Here is a 16,351-nt window from a genome sequence, read left to right on the forward strand (position 1 = left end):
AGATCACAGGTACAACAGAAATCAAATTGGAGGAGAACAGGCCCTTCCATTTCCCTAACCAGGCTGTCATTAGATGGGGTCACTGTTTCTCTGAGTAAATACCCAGAGAATCAACATCACATTATCTGACAGAGCAAGGAGATTCTTTCTCCTGACAAACAATCAGCAGAAAACTCAAGATAAAATTTTAGACATCAGATAAAGTGAAGTCACGAGTCCAAATGGGCAAACTTTGAGACAATCTTTTGATTAATTGAAGGGTCTTTTCACAGTTGAAATAGATTAGGAGTGCAAATATCAGTTTTCCAGAATAATTAGCCTGAAAGTAGGACCTCACAGGCTGCTGCCTTGAGTGGTAAATATTACCATGATACTAAAAGATAATAAAAATAGCAACATATGAAAGGTGTAAACTAGGAAAACATGAAAAGAAAAAAGTGGTGTTTCATCAAGTCTTTTCTTGGTCATTCTGCATCTACTTCATGATTTTACAAATCATTTTGTATCCTGTGTATTTTTTCACATAATTTTGTCGAGAAAAAAAAGAAGAAAAAAAGCTAAGCCAAACAAGTTCCACATGATATCAGTCCCTTCGTTCTCTTTTGTCCTTCCAGCCTATTTAGTCTCAGTGAGTTTCAAAGTACGATTATCACAAGACAGCAGAGCATCCTCAAAAGATCTGGTATCTTTGTTTCAATGACCAAAAAGAGTCAGCTCAGCTGTTTGTTTGTTTGACAGAAATAACAGCTGTCCATCACTCATAAAGTACAGTAAATGGTATCACCACCGTTATGTCACCTTTAAACAAATAAAGTTTACACAGACAGACAGACAGACAGACAGACAGACAGACAGACAGACAGACAGACAGACAGACAGACAGACAGACACACACACACACACACACACACACACACACACACACACACACACACACACACACACACACACTTATCTTATCAGTTTTTCATCAAATACAATCTAGGTTTTTCATATTCTTATGTTATATATGTACAATATACTGTATACAGTATATAGTATGTTACTTTTGCCACATGCAGTTTTCCGACACTTTGAAATGATCCTGAATGCATCATGACTGGCACTCTGCCGTATGATTGGTCAGTTTAGCCCAGCTGGCCGTGACGCCGCAGAGAGCAGCACTTGACAACGGTCAGGAGGATTGTCTTTATTATGGTTCTATGGCCGGACCTCGCAGTCTCATGCAGCCACGGTTGATCAAACTGAAGCGGGTTTTTGTCCGGGTCTTGGTGTGAACCTTATCTGCGCGAACCCTTGTGAGATGTCGTCCACCGAGCACGAGAGAACCTACAGTCAGCTCATTAGGTTTGAGAAACTGTCGTGGAGGCCGTTCATCCGTGACACGGGTTAGTAAACAAAACCTAATGGTCTGCATGAACCAGCAATTAGACATAGCCAGCGAGGTGACAGGAGCCACAGCAGGAACCAGGTGCTACTCTCTCTGTTTGTACCGGGAAATTACAGTGTTTACATTTCTGGCACGGTGTATCACGTCTTCAACACAAAGGCCAAGGCTAGCCAACGTTGCTACGGAAGCTACTATGTTTACTGAGTGAATAAAGACCTTAAATTCATTTACAGAACTATTTTTCATTGTCATTTGGTTCAAGTCTGGAACTAATCACCAGAAATAATGAAAGAGGGGCTGATATTAGCGCTGCTTTCGTAGAAGGAAAGCTACATCCTTCGAAGCGAGGGTGTTGGCTAGAAAATGCCACATTACCAACTTTATCGACACTCATGCACATTTTATGTTTTAAACGGTCCTTGGTGACAATGTTTGCTAATACAGAAACTGTCCTCTGTTTAAAAACTAAAACGACTGTTAATAATTCCAACTATTGATAAGAATCATCCCTACTCCCACCATGGCCCAGACTTCTGGTTGTAAACATGCTTACTGCAGCCATACCAACGACCCAGCTTCCTTTATTACTTATTCATAATTAATATGCTCTCCATTAACTGTTCAAATCTGTGTTTCTCTTTTGTGGTGACTGGTCACAGGAACCAAGAAGCGGGCCAGGTGGCTTCAGGCTCGGCGGATCTTCTCCCCATCCTGTCCTAATCTACGAATCCCCAACAGATTCCTCAGAGAAGGTGCAGAAAGCACACAACCTCCCATTGAACTACAGATTAAAGAAAGACTGGTGTGAGATGTGTGAACTGAGTGATGTTGGCTTTTATTGGTGTGGTTTTTTTTTTAATAGTTAAAGATCTAATGTGGTAATAAAACAGTAAGTGTTGTCAAAGACAATAAACATACATGGTAGGACAACACGATGCGTTACATGTTTTGTCACGTTTCTGTACAGTTTTGCACCATAAGGCACACTGGACTATAAGGCACACCTTCAATGAGTGGCCTATTTTAAACCTTTTTCCTATATGAGGCACACTGGATTATAAAGCACATCTGATTATAAGGCACACCTTCAATGAATGGCCTATTTCAAAAACAGTTTTTCATATATAAGGCGCACTGGATTATAAGGTGCATGGTCAGTTTTTGAGAAAATTGAAGGCTTTTGGGTGTGCCTTATAATGGGAAAATACTGTATTCATAAGTTAACTGGCCTCTCCTTTTACCTAATGTATGCTAAATATCATACAGGACACTGTGTACCCCCCGCCCGAAGTGGACATCGTTGTGTCGCGGATAACGCCAACCTCTATGTTTTTGGAGGCTACAACCCAGACTTTGAGGAGGCAGGCGGTTCGGAGAATGAAGACTACCCTCTTTTCAGGGAGCTTTGGCGGTTTCATTTTGCCACAGCCACTTGGCAGCAGATCCGCACAGAAGGGTACATGCCCACGGAGCTGGCCTCTATGTCAGGTAAGGAGTCATGTGCTGCCCTTCATTTTACAGAATTCAGTCTGTTCTCAATGAGAACCAGCTCCTGGTCTTTTTCAGAGTTGCTATATTGATAAGAGGAAGGTCTGAAGAGTGATGATCAAAGGTTCAGCAAATAGCAAGAAAAAAGGGAGTATCTAATGAGTTAACATGGATGTAATCAATGCTGTTCTCAAGAGTAGGAGAAAAAGCACTGTAAACACAGTTGCTTGAGCTCGAAGGTACAAACTATCAGACCATACCTTTGATTTTTGTTTTATTTGAGGTCATTTGGTTGTTTTTTAAATCCAGTTTTCGGCCGCACACGTAATACGTAATGAAAACATGACATGGTGTTTTACTGCCTTGCCTGCTTGCTCTGTTAATACAGACATCAATCTAGACATGTTTCTAACAAAATCTCAAGGGTTGAAGTACAGAAGCCTGTTACAATATTTTCACAGGATGTAATGTAATAAAGGTACAACAAACTTGCCTTGAAAACGCGTTTTTTTACATGACATATTTCATGCCTTTAGTGTAAGCTGTCTGGCACACAATAGATCCATTAAAAATATCAGTTATTTTTCTATAGTTTATTCAGCCATTGAATGAAAAATGTACACCATCTTGGTTTGCATTCAGTATTATTCTTCATTTTTATAACCTTTTTAATGTTTTAAAAGATCATTTGTTTTTGTAAACTTGGTGCTATCCCCCTATTTTTACATTTTAATGATATATGTTGGCTCCACCGTGCACTGGCGTCGGGCCAGGAGTGTCCCCCGCCTCACGCCCTATGCCAGCTGGGATAGGCTCCAGCTCCCCGTGACCCGCTACAGCGGATACAGCGGCAGAAAATGGATGGAAAATGGAAAGTCATATGTACTGCAATCAGTCATTTTAACTCATTATGATATTATGATATTATATATTAAGTAATGATGATATTGTGATGCTAATATGCGGTCTAGACTTAACAGTAAAGTATGTCATGTCACATCAAACCTGTTCTAGTGGTGTGTATTTGTACCATGTAAATTTTGATGTCTCTCTTAGCTGTTTTACATGGCAACAACTTGCTTGTGTTTGGTGGCACTGGGATTCCATTTGGTGAAAACAATGGGAATGACGTCCATGTTTGTAACGTTCAATATAAACGGTGGAATTTGCTCAACTGCAGAGGGAAGAAACCCAACAAGATCTACGGACAGGTGATGATTTAGCTCCCTGTGACTGGACTGAATAACTAACGTCTGTACAGGGCTGCCACAAATGATTATTTTGATTGTCGACACTCAGATCATACGTGGATTGAATGTAAAACATACACCTTATCACACCAGCATGAAGCTGTTCTTTTATAACCATCATTAGGTTTCCGCTTTAAATTATAAGGTACAGTATATGCTAAGTAACAATTAAGATGATCATTAAGCCTTTAATACGGACAGCCCCAGTACTGTATATGAATAACTATACAGTATAAACAATTTATTCAAGACTGGTATATGTGGCTGTGTGTTCTAACAATAAACATTAATCAGCATTCCCTATGTCCAGGCGATGGTCATCATCAATGGCTACCTCTATGTGTTTGGAGGGACAACAGGCTATCTTTACAGCACTGACCTCCACAGGCTGGACCTGACTACCAAAGAGTGGACCCACCTCAAACCCAACAATGCACCCTCGGATCTCCCAGAGGAGAGGTCAGAGAGAAGCTAACGGCTGTTAACAACTACGGCACAACAGCGCCTAAGTTCAGGGGTTACATCTTTCAAAGTCTATTTGTACAACAAACGTGACAACACTGGCAAAGCAACATGCAAGACTTTTTTTAAATTTATTTTTTACTACTTGTTCTGTTATTACTGCTACTACCAATACAGACTTCAATACTACACCAGAGTATTTCCTCATACAACTGCTCAGACATAACTTTTACAACAACAGCTTGAAAGATGACACTTCAGTGAATCAATTCCAGCTGTCAATGTTGCTAAGAGACAGACCGTGACGCAAGGGTAAGGACAGGAACAGCTGATGAAATCCTCTGTAAACCAGGCTGTCTCATTTTACAGCAGTCTATGAAACTTACACTGCATCCTTTAAAGTGTATGGCCCCCGAATTTAGACACACCTTATATATGACTTATTGTGAATCCCTCTAATATTTATTGAAATACAATTAAAGTACAATAAATGTATGACTTTACAGGTACAGACACGAACTAGCTCATGATGAAGAGAGAATCTACATTTTAGGAGGTGGGACTTCCTGGACTTCATATCCCCTGGATAAGGTCAGATGAAGGATCAAACTTTTGATAAAGTGGTGAATTTATGTCTGTCTTTAATTTATGTATTTCTAATGTGTTCATCAGATTCATGCATACAACCTGGAGACAAATTACTGGGAGGAAATAGTAACCAAACCTCATGAAAAAATAGGTTCGTGATCAATGATAAAAGCTTTTATATTTCTGAATCAAGGACTGGAAGACGACAGATTTAATCTATCTTGTTGTCCTGTCAGGATATCCTGCTGCCCGTCGATGTCACAGCTGTGTGCAGGTCAAAGATGGTAAGGAGTATTTCACACATTCATTGCTATCCAGACACTTGTCTGAACTGTAATTGGTTGCCTCTGCCAAAAAGGACCTAAAGAGTTAATGCTGACGTCCATCTGACCGTATGATTTAATGTATTAATGGGGAGCTTTTCCAGTAGCAAGGGTCTCTGGGTTTAACTAATAATTAATGTCTCTCTCTCCAGAGGTGTTTATATGTGGGGGATATAATGGAGAGCTGATCCTGTCTGACCTGTGGAAGATCAGTCTGCAGACTTTTCAGTGGACCAGGCTGCCTACTGTCATGCCAGAACCAGCCTACTTTCATTGTGCTGCAGTGACTCCAGTGCGTTAAATATCATTCTTACATTACTATGTACAGTATGTTTCTACTGTAAGGACTGTAAAGTATTTTGCATGGAGATAAATACCAATTTTATCAGTTTTATCTGATTCACCCAGATTTACTTTGTGATACAGAGAAAACAGCCTTTTCTCTGACTAGTACAACTGAAGTCAGATATTTCATAGGGTTTGTTTAAAAATGTCATAATTAACAGTTGAGTAGTTCATCTCTTCATCTGTTCCTCTCCTCCAGGCTGGCTGCATGTATGTCCATGGTGGCGTTGTCAACATGTCTGGGAATGGGAGGACTGGCTCTTTGTATAAGGTGTGGTTGGTGGTACCCAGCCTGCTGGAACTGACCTGGGAGAAACTGCTGAAAACCTTCCCTCACATAGCCCAGCTGTCCACCCTTCAGCTGCTCGGCCTGGGACTGACACACACACTTATTCAGCGACTCAAATAGATGAATTCACAGGAAGAAAGTGGTACATGATGCAATAGCACTGACTATAAAATCACTATAAAATCAGCTAATTTTTATGGTCTTATATGTGTTTTTAGTGCTTGGTGCAGTGATTTACGTTTCTCTTTATTTCCTGAGTTTGCATGCAACCTTTAAATGCTAAACTTCCAGCGGAATCATTGCTGTATGCTGATTTCTACTTCAATACCCTATGTCACCATCGTGGTGCCACCAAACTAGTGCACCTCATTTTTTTTCTTTTTTGTATCAGAAACTCGTGCAACATGAACATGAATAAGGCCATGTCTTCAAAGGTCAAATGAATGTCACCTCTGGTAGAGATGATCTTTTTTCAGTGACTATAACTTGCACATTGCTACCATCTTCAACACATCAGCTGCTGCCATGCCCACTGTGACAGATGAAAAATGACAGAGCTGATGAACACTAAATTTTATGCTTTGCTTGTAAATTTCAGCCATCGTTTCAGAAAAATGGTATTGTTGACATAGCATGGATGCATAACTGTGATACCGTTTAACTGTCTTATTAGGTCAATTAAGGAATCATTTTGGACTCAACAACTATTTGATTGCATGCTGATATGGAGCCACTCAAACTGAAAATTGTTCTCATCACATTAAGCCTTGTTATTTGATCTTTAGGACATGGCATCACTGTGAATCTTGTTGTGCCTCTTCAATTAATTGACACCTGTAGCTCCAGTGGTTTTCAAGATTTATTTCTTCATTTGGTGCCTTTTTGTACCTTTTTTAAATAATACTCATTGTTTTTATATTTTAGTAAATTAGTGTCTGTATTCATTGTCTGTGAAATTTGTTCATGTAGTCTTTGTTCAATGTGTGATAGTCCACAAACCTTTAGTTGCAGAGCATTTCTTTTCAAGGTTAATCAAGAGAGAAGATATTAATTTGATTTAATCCATAGTCAATGTTTGTCAATTTATTTTTCTCAGTTTTTCTAACGTGTTTTCTAAAACCTTGAATTTTAGCATAAACTATTGCTACATTTTTTCCCACCTGCTTTATGATTTTAATTCCCCTTTAACCCTAAAACCCCGTGTTATTTTGTTGTAACATAAGCTGTATCTTTAGTTTTTAACCTTGTATCTCGTTTTTCAAAAAGTAGTACGGAGTTCCTTTTGAAAAATAAGTGGCATGGTTCTTTTGTAATTTAACAAGGTAGAGAATAAGGCACACTCAGGATGTTGAATACTGTGATCAGACTAAGTCTGGAGCTGAAAACATTTGCCAAAATGTTCCTCTTGTATTTTTTTTTTGAAACCAGATTTAAATGCACTGAGATGACTGTAAATTCCACCCGTTTTCACTGGTTTAGAAAAGTTCCCTTGTGAACGGTGCATATCCACAGCATATTTCTAATGTCCAACTGTGTTCATACAAACTAATACTAAGTTAAATCATAAATCTTATTGTATTACAGTAATACTCAGTTCACATTACATAAACAACCTACATGTTATGTCTTTACAAGTGAGTCTGCTTCAGTAAATGCTTGGAATTGGTAAATGGTACTGCCTTGCATACGACTGAGATGGTTATATTTGCATCAGTTTTTGATGTTACAGCTTTTCTGCATGTCAGTATGGTGTGCATGTCATCTTAAATAGTCTCTTGGGGTAACAGGTGAACACCTCAAAGGCAGTTATGGTTGTAATGGACATTATGTTTTGTAATTATTGTCTGTGTAAACAATAAATGCACAAGCAGCCAGTTTTTCAAAAGTTTGTATTGTTAGGTTATTTTCGAAGCACAGCCAGCCATGTCTTCTTACTATATGCAGTACCAGGTTTCCTTTTAGCTCTATTGTGAAGTAACAGCCATGAACTTGAGTATTTTAAAATGATAAAAATGTGTTACAACAGTACCATACATAAAACAGCTGCAGATTTTTAAATACTTGTCATTACAATATCCAATTATATTGTAAAAGTACCTATTTTCTTTCTTTCACGACCCTTAAAAAATACAGTAACAATTCATTCTAATGTCACATTAAAATATTTTAACTCACAAAGTGCACATTTTAGAAAGAATACAGTAATAAATATGTACTAACCTGAGATTAATATAGAGAAATGCATTACAAACACCATAATTAGTAAGAGCCCTACCACATATCCCACATGAGCATTAAACTAGAATCCTACCAGAATGGATTTGCATTAATAGGGAGAGGTATTGCATTTACACATTAAATCATTCCTCTTTAACCTTCATCCATCCTTCCTAGAGTGAGCAGCCTGCTGGAGAAGGCGCAAAGAAGTACAGCGCTAGTAAAATAAGGTAGACAACCACCAGAGTTGTGCCTGAGAAAAAAAAAGAAAGTCAAAAGTATAAGCTCTAAATGTCTCTGATTAAATCAAGAAAATGACAGAATGAATGAACTTAATATTGCATAAAGTTGATGATTGTGAACTGTGATAATTTTTTCACATCAGAAAGAGGAGACATTTTGGTTCAATCTAAAACCTGACCCCTTTAAAACAGGTCAGCCATAATGTAAACAACAACATTCAATTCAATTAATGACCTATAATCTAATACCTGAGAAAGAAGGCAGCAATGATTTGGTAAAGATCATTGAATTGAGTCCTTTCATTTTAATTCAATGAATATTTTTACAGACAAGATGTAATTTATTGAAAAATTCTCAAAATCAAAAAGTCCTTTAAACTCACCCTGAAAATAATCTGACTTTCCATCCATAAAGATGTAGTTGACGAGAATAACACTGAAGATACTGGCCCATAAGTGCAGGTCACTGAACAACAGCACGAATCCCACATCCTAGCCAGGACATCAGCAGTGTTTGATTAGAAAATATAAACAACAGCAACAGCTGGTTTGAAAAAGAATGAATCAATAATCCAAATGTAAAAAAGATGTCTTACATAGAAAGCATTAAATAAAACCAGAATTGGAATCTGCAGCATGCAGACCTGAACAGCAATACAGATTCCCACCTCCAAGCTAACAAAAAAAGAGAAATCTATGTGAATGCAGAAATCAATTTTTAAAATCACCTTTTAAATAAAGGCTGGATTTACCTCAGGCTGATGTTGTTTTGGAGTGCAAACTGTATTCCGTTAACAATTTCCGGGATCTCGGAAGCCATGGCAAGAATCGTCACCCCAATGAAATACTGGAGAAAAAAAACACAAGTAAGCGTCCAGTGAGAGAAACAAGCAGATGAACTTTCTGAGCATGTTCAGTCTGACCTGAGAGATGTGGGGTTGGTTCAGTATGGGTTGGATGTTTTCAGTCACAAGATCGGCACAGGCAGACAACAGCGCGGTTGCCATGACGAGGATGAGCACAGACCTCCATCTTGACCAGTGGACCACTGCTCCATGGTGTCCAGTCACTGTCCAAAAGAGAGAGTAAGGTGGACATTCTCTGTGGTCTCATAATGTAAGGTGAAAATATTTCTTAGCGATGAAACGTGATTAATGAAAGGAAGAGTCATACTCTCTCCTCCTCCATCATCATCGTCATCGTCATAAATGTGGGTGTGTGTCTTCAGTGTGAATGCCAGACCGATCACGTAGGCAAGCGGTAACAGGGCAGACACTGTGTACACCAGAGGTCTGACAACAAGACACCGTGAACGAGAGGGAGGAAGAATAACAAAGGTAAAATAATTAGATTTTTAGAATCCCAAAAGACCATATGTTGATTCTGTAGGTCTTAACTCTGTTTCATAACACCTTTAATTTGTATGAAACACTTTGTACTGCATAGACTAGATTTAGATTGGAATCATCTCTGCTGTCGTTTTACATTAACTCTAAAGAAAAGTGCTGAAAGCTCCTGGCTGACCTGACTGTACTGCTGAAAATGAATTCAAATTACCAATTTATTCCTGTCAGAATAACTGATAAAAAATAATGTGTAACATCTGACAGTTGTTTCAGCTTCCAGCAAAACGACAGGAAGATTATGTATAAGTGTAAAATGTGAATGAAATGAATGAAAAGCTAAATCATGCAAAACCATTGCTGCATAAAGCACGAATAAAACAACATGCATGCAACAACATCATTTGCAAAAGTTGTAGCTTTCCCGAATCCACATAGAATTATTGTTATAAAATGAATATATTAAACCTGATTTTCATGTCCAATCAAGATTCAGTCACGTCATCATTTTAACCCGTCAACTTGAGGATGTTCTAATAGATATTTCTGAGACATTGTTGCCTTTGTCCCAAGGTGTTTGAGGCTTGTTTTCAGCAGTAATGCCATTCTACACAAGAATTTATCCACACAAATCAAACAGTGAAAAGGTAAAACTTTGGCGACACTATATTTGTCTTGTTTTTAATAGAGTTTATCCCAAATTAGTAAATGACCACAATCTCCTTTATGCATGCTTTAAACAGCAGCAAGGTTGTTTTAAAGTCAGTATACAAATGTAGATAACAAAAAAGTTCTTACTGAACATGGTCGTGGAACAATGTACCATTGCGCTGTTGAATTAAACAACGAAAATGCACGAGTCATATATTGTGATTATGTTTGTCGTAATGCACTATTAAGAATGTGACTCAATGATGAGAGCTTCCTCCTGACAGATGACACTCACCAGATCGTAGTGACAGTTGTGGCACACAAACGGCCCGCTGCTGTTGCTCGTGCCATTCCCTCCTGTGGAGTAGGTGCAGGCATCGCACACCAGATTTCCATACACCTTGGAGAACAGTGTGGGGGCAAATACACCTGAAATTGTCCAACGGACAGAGTTGTCTCAATACAAGTACTGAAAAAATAATCACAAAATGTTTTAACCTGAACTGAAACTTGTTCATGACTCCCGCTTCATAAAAACATGTCTTATTATTTTGATTTTAACCACCTGTGTCTTGCACTGACATCGATCACGTGAATTTGTTAACTTGCCTCCAACAGAGATGAAAAGCAATGCAGAACTAACTCCTGTAGAGCGACTGTTGAAAGTTTGTTCACTGTGTTTCAGACCGCCGATGATCATACAGATACCCTGAGAAAAACACCAAACAAGGAGCTTCATTTAAAATGACGCATTAGGGCAGATATCTGGTCCAGTAAGTATCTTTCCACCTGAATTAAAAACTGTAAAATGTGATGTTACTGAAAGTTTGTCTCACAGGGATGAAGAGGATGCATCCGAGCAGAGTTCCAGTCAGCGTTGCTTTAACAAGCTCCTGAAGACATGAGTTAGATGTCTGGTGTCCTCTGATCAGGGCTATGATGTAAAAAGTCAACTCTGTGATGGAGCCAAAGGTGGCATTCACCACTGCACCCACAGCAAAGTTACTCTGGGCTGAAACGCTGCAGATGCCAATTTGATCAACTGATGTCAGATCCACCAAAATCTGTTTCTCTTCATATTTTTGTACAGCAGATGTGAAGGGCAAACAATACAATAAAAGGTTTTTAAGGGTAACAACTCACCTGGCAATGCCCATTCCAATATAATACGACACAGGTATGATAGATCCAATGGCTATGGCAAACTTGACATTAGAGCTGGTGAATTGATTCTCTTTATCAATATATCCAAGTATTATAGCAAGTATGACCAGTGGAAGGAGATCTGAGATGGGGTCAAAGATTTAAATATAATTTCATGTGTTACATCAACAGTCACATATACTGATAAAGGATACTGACGGCAAACACACTGATCCCATCGACAGTGAATTTGTAGTAGTACCAGTTTACAGCATGGTAGCAACACAGCAGTGCTCTGGTCTCGTAGGTCTGATGCTGCAGCAAAAAAACCCATAAAATCCAACACTACAGGATCTGTATAGATTCATGTGATTATAGATAACATGTCCCTTACCTTCATGTGTGAGCAGGTGGAGACAGAGACATCCTCAGGAGGCAAGAGAAGAATGACTCCAATCATCCGTGCGTTCATCTTGGAAAGAGGGATGGTGAACACAAGAATCCATGAAAAGAAGCAGGCCAAGGAGTGGATGACCACCAGAGGAGGGTATCCCAACAGGAGCCACACAAACGTGGAGAAACGATGCTGCAGATCAAAACAAAAAAATTACCATTCCATGGAGAAGATATGAAATAGTCATAAACAAAAGATGTTCGTGTTTTGTCTCTGCGTGAAGTTTGAGAATGAAACCTTACCCAGTACGGAGTTCGCAGAGATCGTCCTGGGAATTCTGGGGGTGCTCCCTCTGTGGGAGATGGAAGCAGCACTGGGGAGGTGTCTTCCAAGTTACACTCACAGTCTGGAACTAGATCGCAACACCTTCTCAACGTATTTCCAACCTGCAGAAAGCAGAGGATAGCATTGTTATGGCAATCAAATATAGAGAGGCAAATAATTATTTACCTGTCTAATATTCTTCAAATAATTAGTAGCAGTGGATAAAATGTCAGAAACGATCCAAAAATATCATTACAATTGGAGTTGTATATTTTCATGTATCTGTATTTCAAATATTTTTTATTTACTGTTCAATGAATAAAGACCAGCTTTGCTGTTGATGATCTTACTTCATTTAGATCCATCTAAGCCAAATTAAGTCACTGGGAACCCATTCCTAACTTTTGGAATTACATGTTTGTCATCATTAGTTTGTGAATTTTCAGCAAAAATGTGATTTTCCATAATGATATTTTTGTTCCAGATAAAACTTAAGTTTAGTAATATTTGGGAATTTAAAATATGCTACTGAGAATACTAGAGTGCAGAGCATCATAGTGATCTATGTGACAAGAGATAAAAGCATGCATCAGCACCTCCGCACTGGCCTGACTGGCTACGTTCTTAAGGTGATAAAAACCTATTTTCATAAATGAACTGAGTTTCATGCTACACAAATCCCTTTCAGTTGTAGGAAAAAGGAAAACAGGCAGTCGAGAAAGATTCAAATGTCAACTGAACCCAAGCAATACCTGATGGACTGACTGGCCAAACGGCCACAGGAAGTAGATGGACAACTTCCAGCAAAGTTTACCTGAAGAATGAGAGAAAATAATATGGATAACATCTGATGGATAACAAAGATTATCATTGGGCTTCATTGATTGGCTCACCTACCATATGGTATTCCAGTGATAGTGATGAACATAAGTGTACCAACCAAGAAATATACCAGAGAGACCCACCAGCCGAACAGAAGCACATACATGACATTTCCACAAGTGATGAGACGACCTGACATCAAAAAGATAAATGGAGTGTATGAATCTTATTTTTATAGTTTTAGAAAACATATTTCAGTAATGATAAAAAAAACCTCATCAAATTCATTAAAGAGATCCAGTAAAATATATTTTTAAAATAAAAGTTATCAGGGAGAAAATACATGGTTATTTTTTACCTTACCTGGCTGAACTTACTTATTTACAATCTGCATTATTTTATCCAACACTGTTACATACAGTATTTTGTAGTGTTCCAGCATCTCTATCTGTTCCACATTCACATATTAAGGCCCAAGTTTTACTAAACAAGAATGACCTTATGTAATAAAGTCAGAACTCTAAGCTGTACCTGGATGTGGTTTGATGACATTCAGCTCAGAGTAGAGCTCTTTCACAACCTGTGACCTCTCTTCAAACGGACGCGCAGTAACATGGCTCTTCCATTTTCTGAAACCAAACTGGTTACAACAGACACACACATTCTGTGTGAATGATGAACCCATCTTCCAGTTGTGTTGCACTCCAAACACTTTTGATTTGAAATGATCTCATCTTGGACTCCTCACCCTGTAGTTGTTGACCAGTTTGTTTATTTCCACCTTGTTTGCTGCACCGATGGTCCTCTTGCTTTGGATGTCCATCCAGCCATCATCACGAGTGACGCTGCTAACATCTAAATGACAAGCAACAAAATCAATTATTTTTTAAATTTAGTATTTTTTTTTTCATTATGTCTAAATAATTTGGAGGCAATAAGACCCATTTGTTTTCAGCTGATACATGACATGAAGACAGCAAGGCTTCTGCATTAGGTTGTGAACCTTCATAGTCTGTAATGGATCTGTTCATGACCAACTTGGTGGGGCAGTTTCCACATGATGACAGAGTTAATGCAGGAAATACAACAATGATAAGCATGACGACAGCAAGTAAATAAATGAAATATTGTGTATCACGGAAAATACATATGGTGAATAGGATTTGTGGAATAGGATTTCTGAAATGTCACAATTCAAACATTTATCAGATGTGGCCATACGTTTTCTATATTTTCTATATTCTGAGTCTTGTCAGACTAAAAATTGCTGTCTCGCGCTTTGTTGTTCACAAAACATATGTTTCTGAGTTAAACTTCTTTAATTATACTTCTGTTTTTTGCCTTGGCAAAAAAAGAAGGAATTGTTTTTGATCTTTTCAAATGTTACTCAATTTCCCACAATACAATCCTGCAAGCTGTATTGTAGACTACAGCTGGCCTCCAAACCACTCTCAGGTGATTTAACAATGGACCACATATTCTATAATTTTTTATGCTTTAATGATGCCTCCATTTGTGGTTAGGTATGGCTCATCTGACAATGCCTTCTGGTTGGAACTTGTTCCAGGTGCAGCAGGAGGACCTGTCAGTCCCAGTTCTGAGCTGAAAGACTTGCTAGACAAGGGTGTGAGCAGCTTGTTGCCGATCAGCCTTCATGATTGCTTTGCTTTGATTCGGGGCATGTTGTCTTTGCTGTGGTATTGTTTCAGTTGTGCTTATTGCTCTAATTGTAATGCTTTCTTAGATTAGTTGTTTAGATGAGCAAAGTAAATGGCATTCACCATTGGCTGTGACTAACAAAACCCAGTCCTAGGTGACCAACTCAACACTGAAAATGATCTCAAAACCTTCCCTGCATATAGCTGCGCAACTCGTTTTAGAATGGTCAAGATTTTCTTATTATGGGACAAAAATTCATGTTTGGAGATCTGTGAAGCATTGGGGTGTGGTCACGTGATCCCGCTCAGAGAAGAGACATGTCAAACGCAGATTTATGATGGATTCATTTGTGGTCAGGGAGACTTTAACACACACATTTAAAAATATCGTGTTAACGATGAGAAACCACATAAGACAACTGAGAACTGGTGTTAATCACTGTGCACTGACAGAATGAGTTTAAAAAAAACTAGATTAAAGGCATACATAAAAATAAATTCGCCAATGCTGGATATTATACACAAATTAACACTTTTTTTGTTGAAAGAAGTAAATCTTTTTAATGGCCAACATTTCTTTTGACTGATTACTGTTGGTTCTTATTGTGTGCCCTTGATCACTATCATTGTGATACTGAGGGGGGTTTTAATGTCTGTTCTCCGCAACAGTCGGTGCAGAACAGAAGAACCTCCTGCAGGACACGGAAAACCTCCCCAAACCAAACATCGGTTCGGACGCCTGGGCAACAGCTGTCAGTTCTACTGCAGCGACCGACATAAAATGAGGCGCAGGTCTCCTTCAAGTGAACTTCGCCCGCTTACCGTAGGGGCGCTCGTCCGGTCTCCTCCTCCGGCTCCTGGAGTCCGAGCTCTGGGACGAACACAGAGACATGTCTGCTGGGAAAAGCACCGTCAACTTCTACTTCTGCTGCTCCGACCCATTCATAGCGCCGACGCCACTGTCTGCTCACGTGACGGATTACTTCGCTTGGAATGGTGGGACATGTAGGCGCGACTGGCGTCAGCTTCTTAAAGGGGACGCACACCCGAAAGAGCAGCAGTACAGGGTGCTTCTGTTCTGTTGGAAGTTTGTTTGAGACTTGATGGGAAGATAAGGAAGGTCACATGTTGGTGTGGATCCAGGTAAAAGGGATAATCCAGGAATTTCATCTCTTTCTGTAAAACTGCGAGAAGTGTGTTTTTAGACATGTTCTTCATTTCTCCTAAATTTATTTAAATGTGGATATTTAGGAGTTTAGCATCTGCAAGTTTATTAAATGTGGTACATTTTCAAATACAAATGCTACAGATGCATCAGATTAAAATGCTCAACTGTTTATTGACCTCATTTTACTTTTTACAGGACTAACAGATATGATTCTTGATACAGATGACTTGAAGGGAACTTTTACTTTAGGGAAG

General features: G+C 38.9%; 2 protein-coding genes across 2 annotated transcripts; one reads left to right on the forward strand and one right to left on the reverse strand.

The window, feature by feature from the left end:
• Window positions 1-1,156: 1,156 nt before the first annotated feature.
• LOC137594350 (kelch domain-containing protein 10-like) lies at window positions 1,157-8,013 on the forward strand. The gene is made up of 10 exons (XM_068313770.1): window positions 1,157-1,388; window positions 2,050-2,142; window positions 2,657-2,878; window positions 3,935-4,089; window positions 4,439-4,587; window positions 5,097-5,181; window positions 5,263-5,329; window positions 5,415-5,462; window positions 5,654-5,793; window positions 6,046-8,013. Exons 1-10 carry the CDS (start codon window positions 1,304-1,306, stop codon window positions 6,253-6,255), a joined length of 1,254 nt encoding a protein of 417 aa, XP_068169871.1. The 5' UTR covers window positions 1,157-1,303; the 3' UTR covers window positions 6,256-8,013.
• Window positions 8,014-8,031: 18 nt separating this feature from the next.
• Window positions 8,032-15,885, reverse strand: LOC137594349 (uncharacterized). The gene is made up of 19 exons (XM_068313769.1): window positions 15,752-15,885; window positions 14,020-14,126; window positions 13,803-13,911; window positions 13,347-13,463; window positions 13,202-13,263; window positions 12,428-12,571; window positions 12,126-12,317; window positions 11,947-12,046; window positions 11,732-11,873; window positions 11,425-11,608; window positions 11,198-11,297; window positions 10,884-11,017; window positions 10,736-10,767; window positions 9,768-9,886; window positions 9,518-9,663; window positions 9,347-9,441; window positions 9,191-9,269; window positions 8,978-9,086; window positions 8,032-8,605 (listed from the first exon to the last, which is right to left on the reverse strand). The coding sequence occupies exons 1-19, from the start codon at window positions 15,819-15,821 to the stop codon at window positions 8,526-8,528; spliced, it is 2,121 nt and encodes a 706-aa protein (XP_068169870.1). The 5' UTR covers window positions 15,822-15,885; the 3' UTR covers window positions 8,032-8,525.
• Between the last annotated feature and the right edge of the window lie 466 nt (window positions 15,886-16,351).

This window comes from Antennarius striatus, chromosome 4 (assembly GCF_040054535.1).
Source record: "Antennarius striatus isolate MH-2024 chromosome 4, ASM4005453v1, whole genome shotgun sequence".
Lineage (NCBI taxonomy): Eukaryota > Metazoa > Chordata > Actinopteri > Lophiiformes > Antennariidae > Antennarius > Antennarius striatus.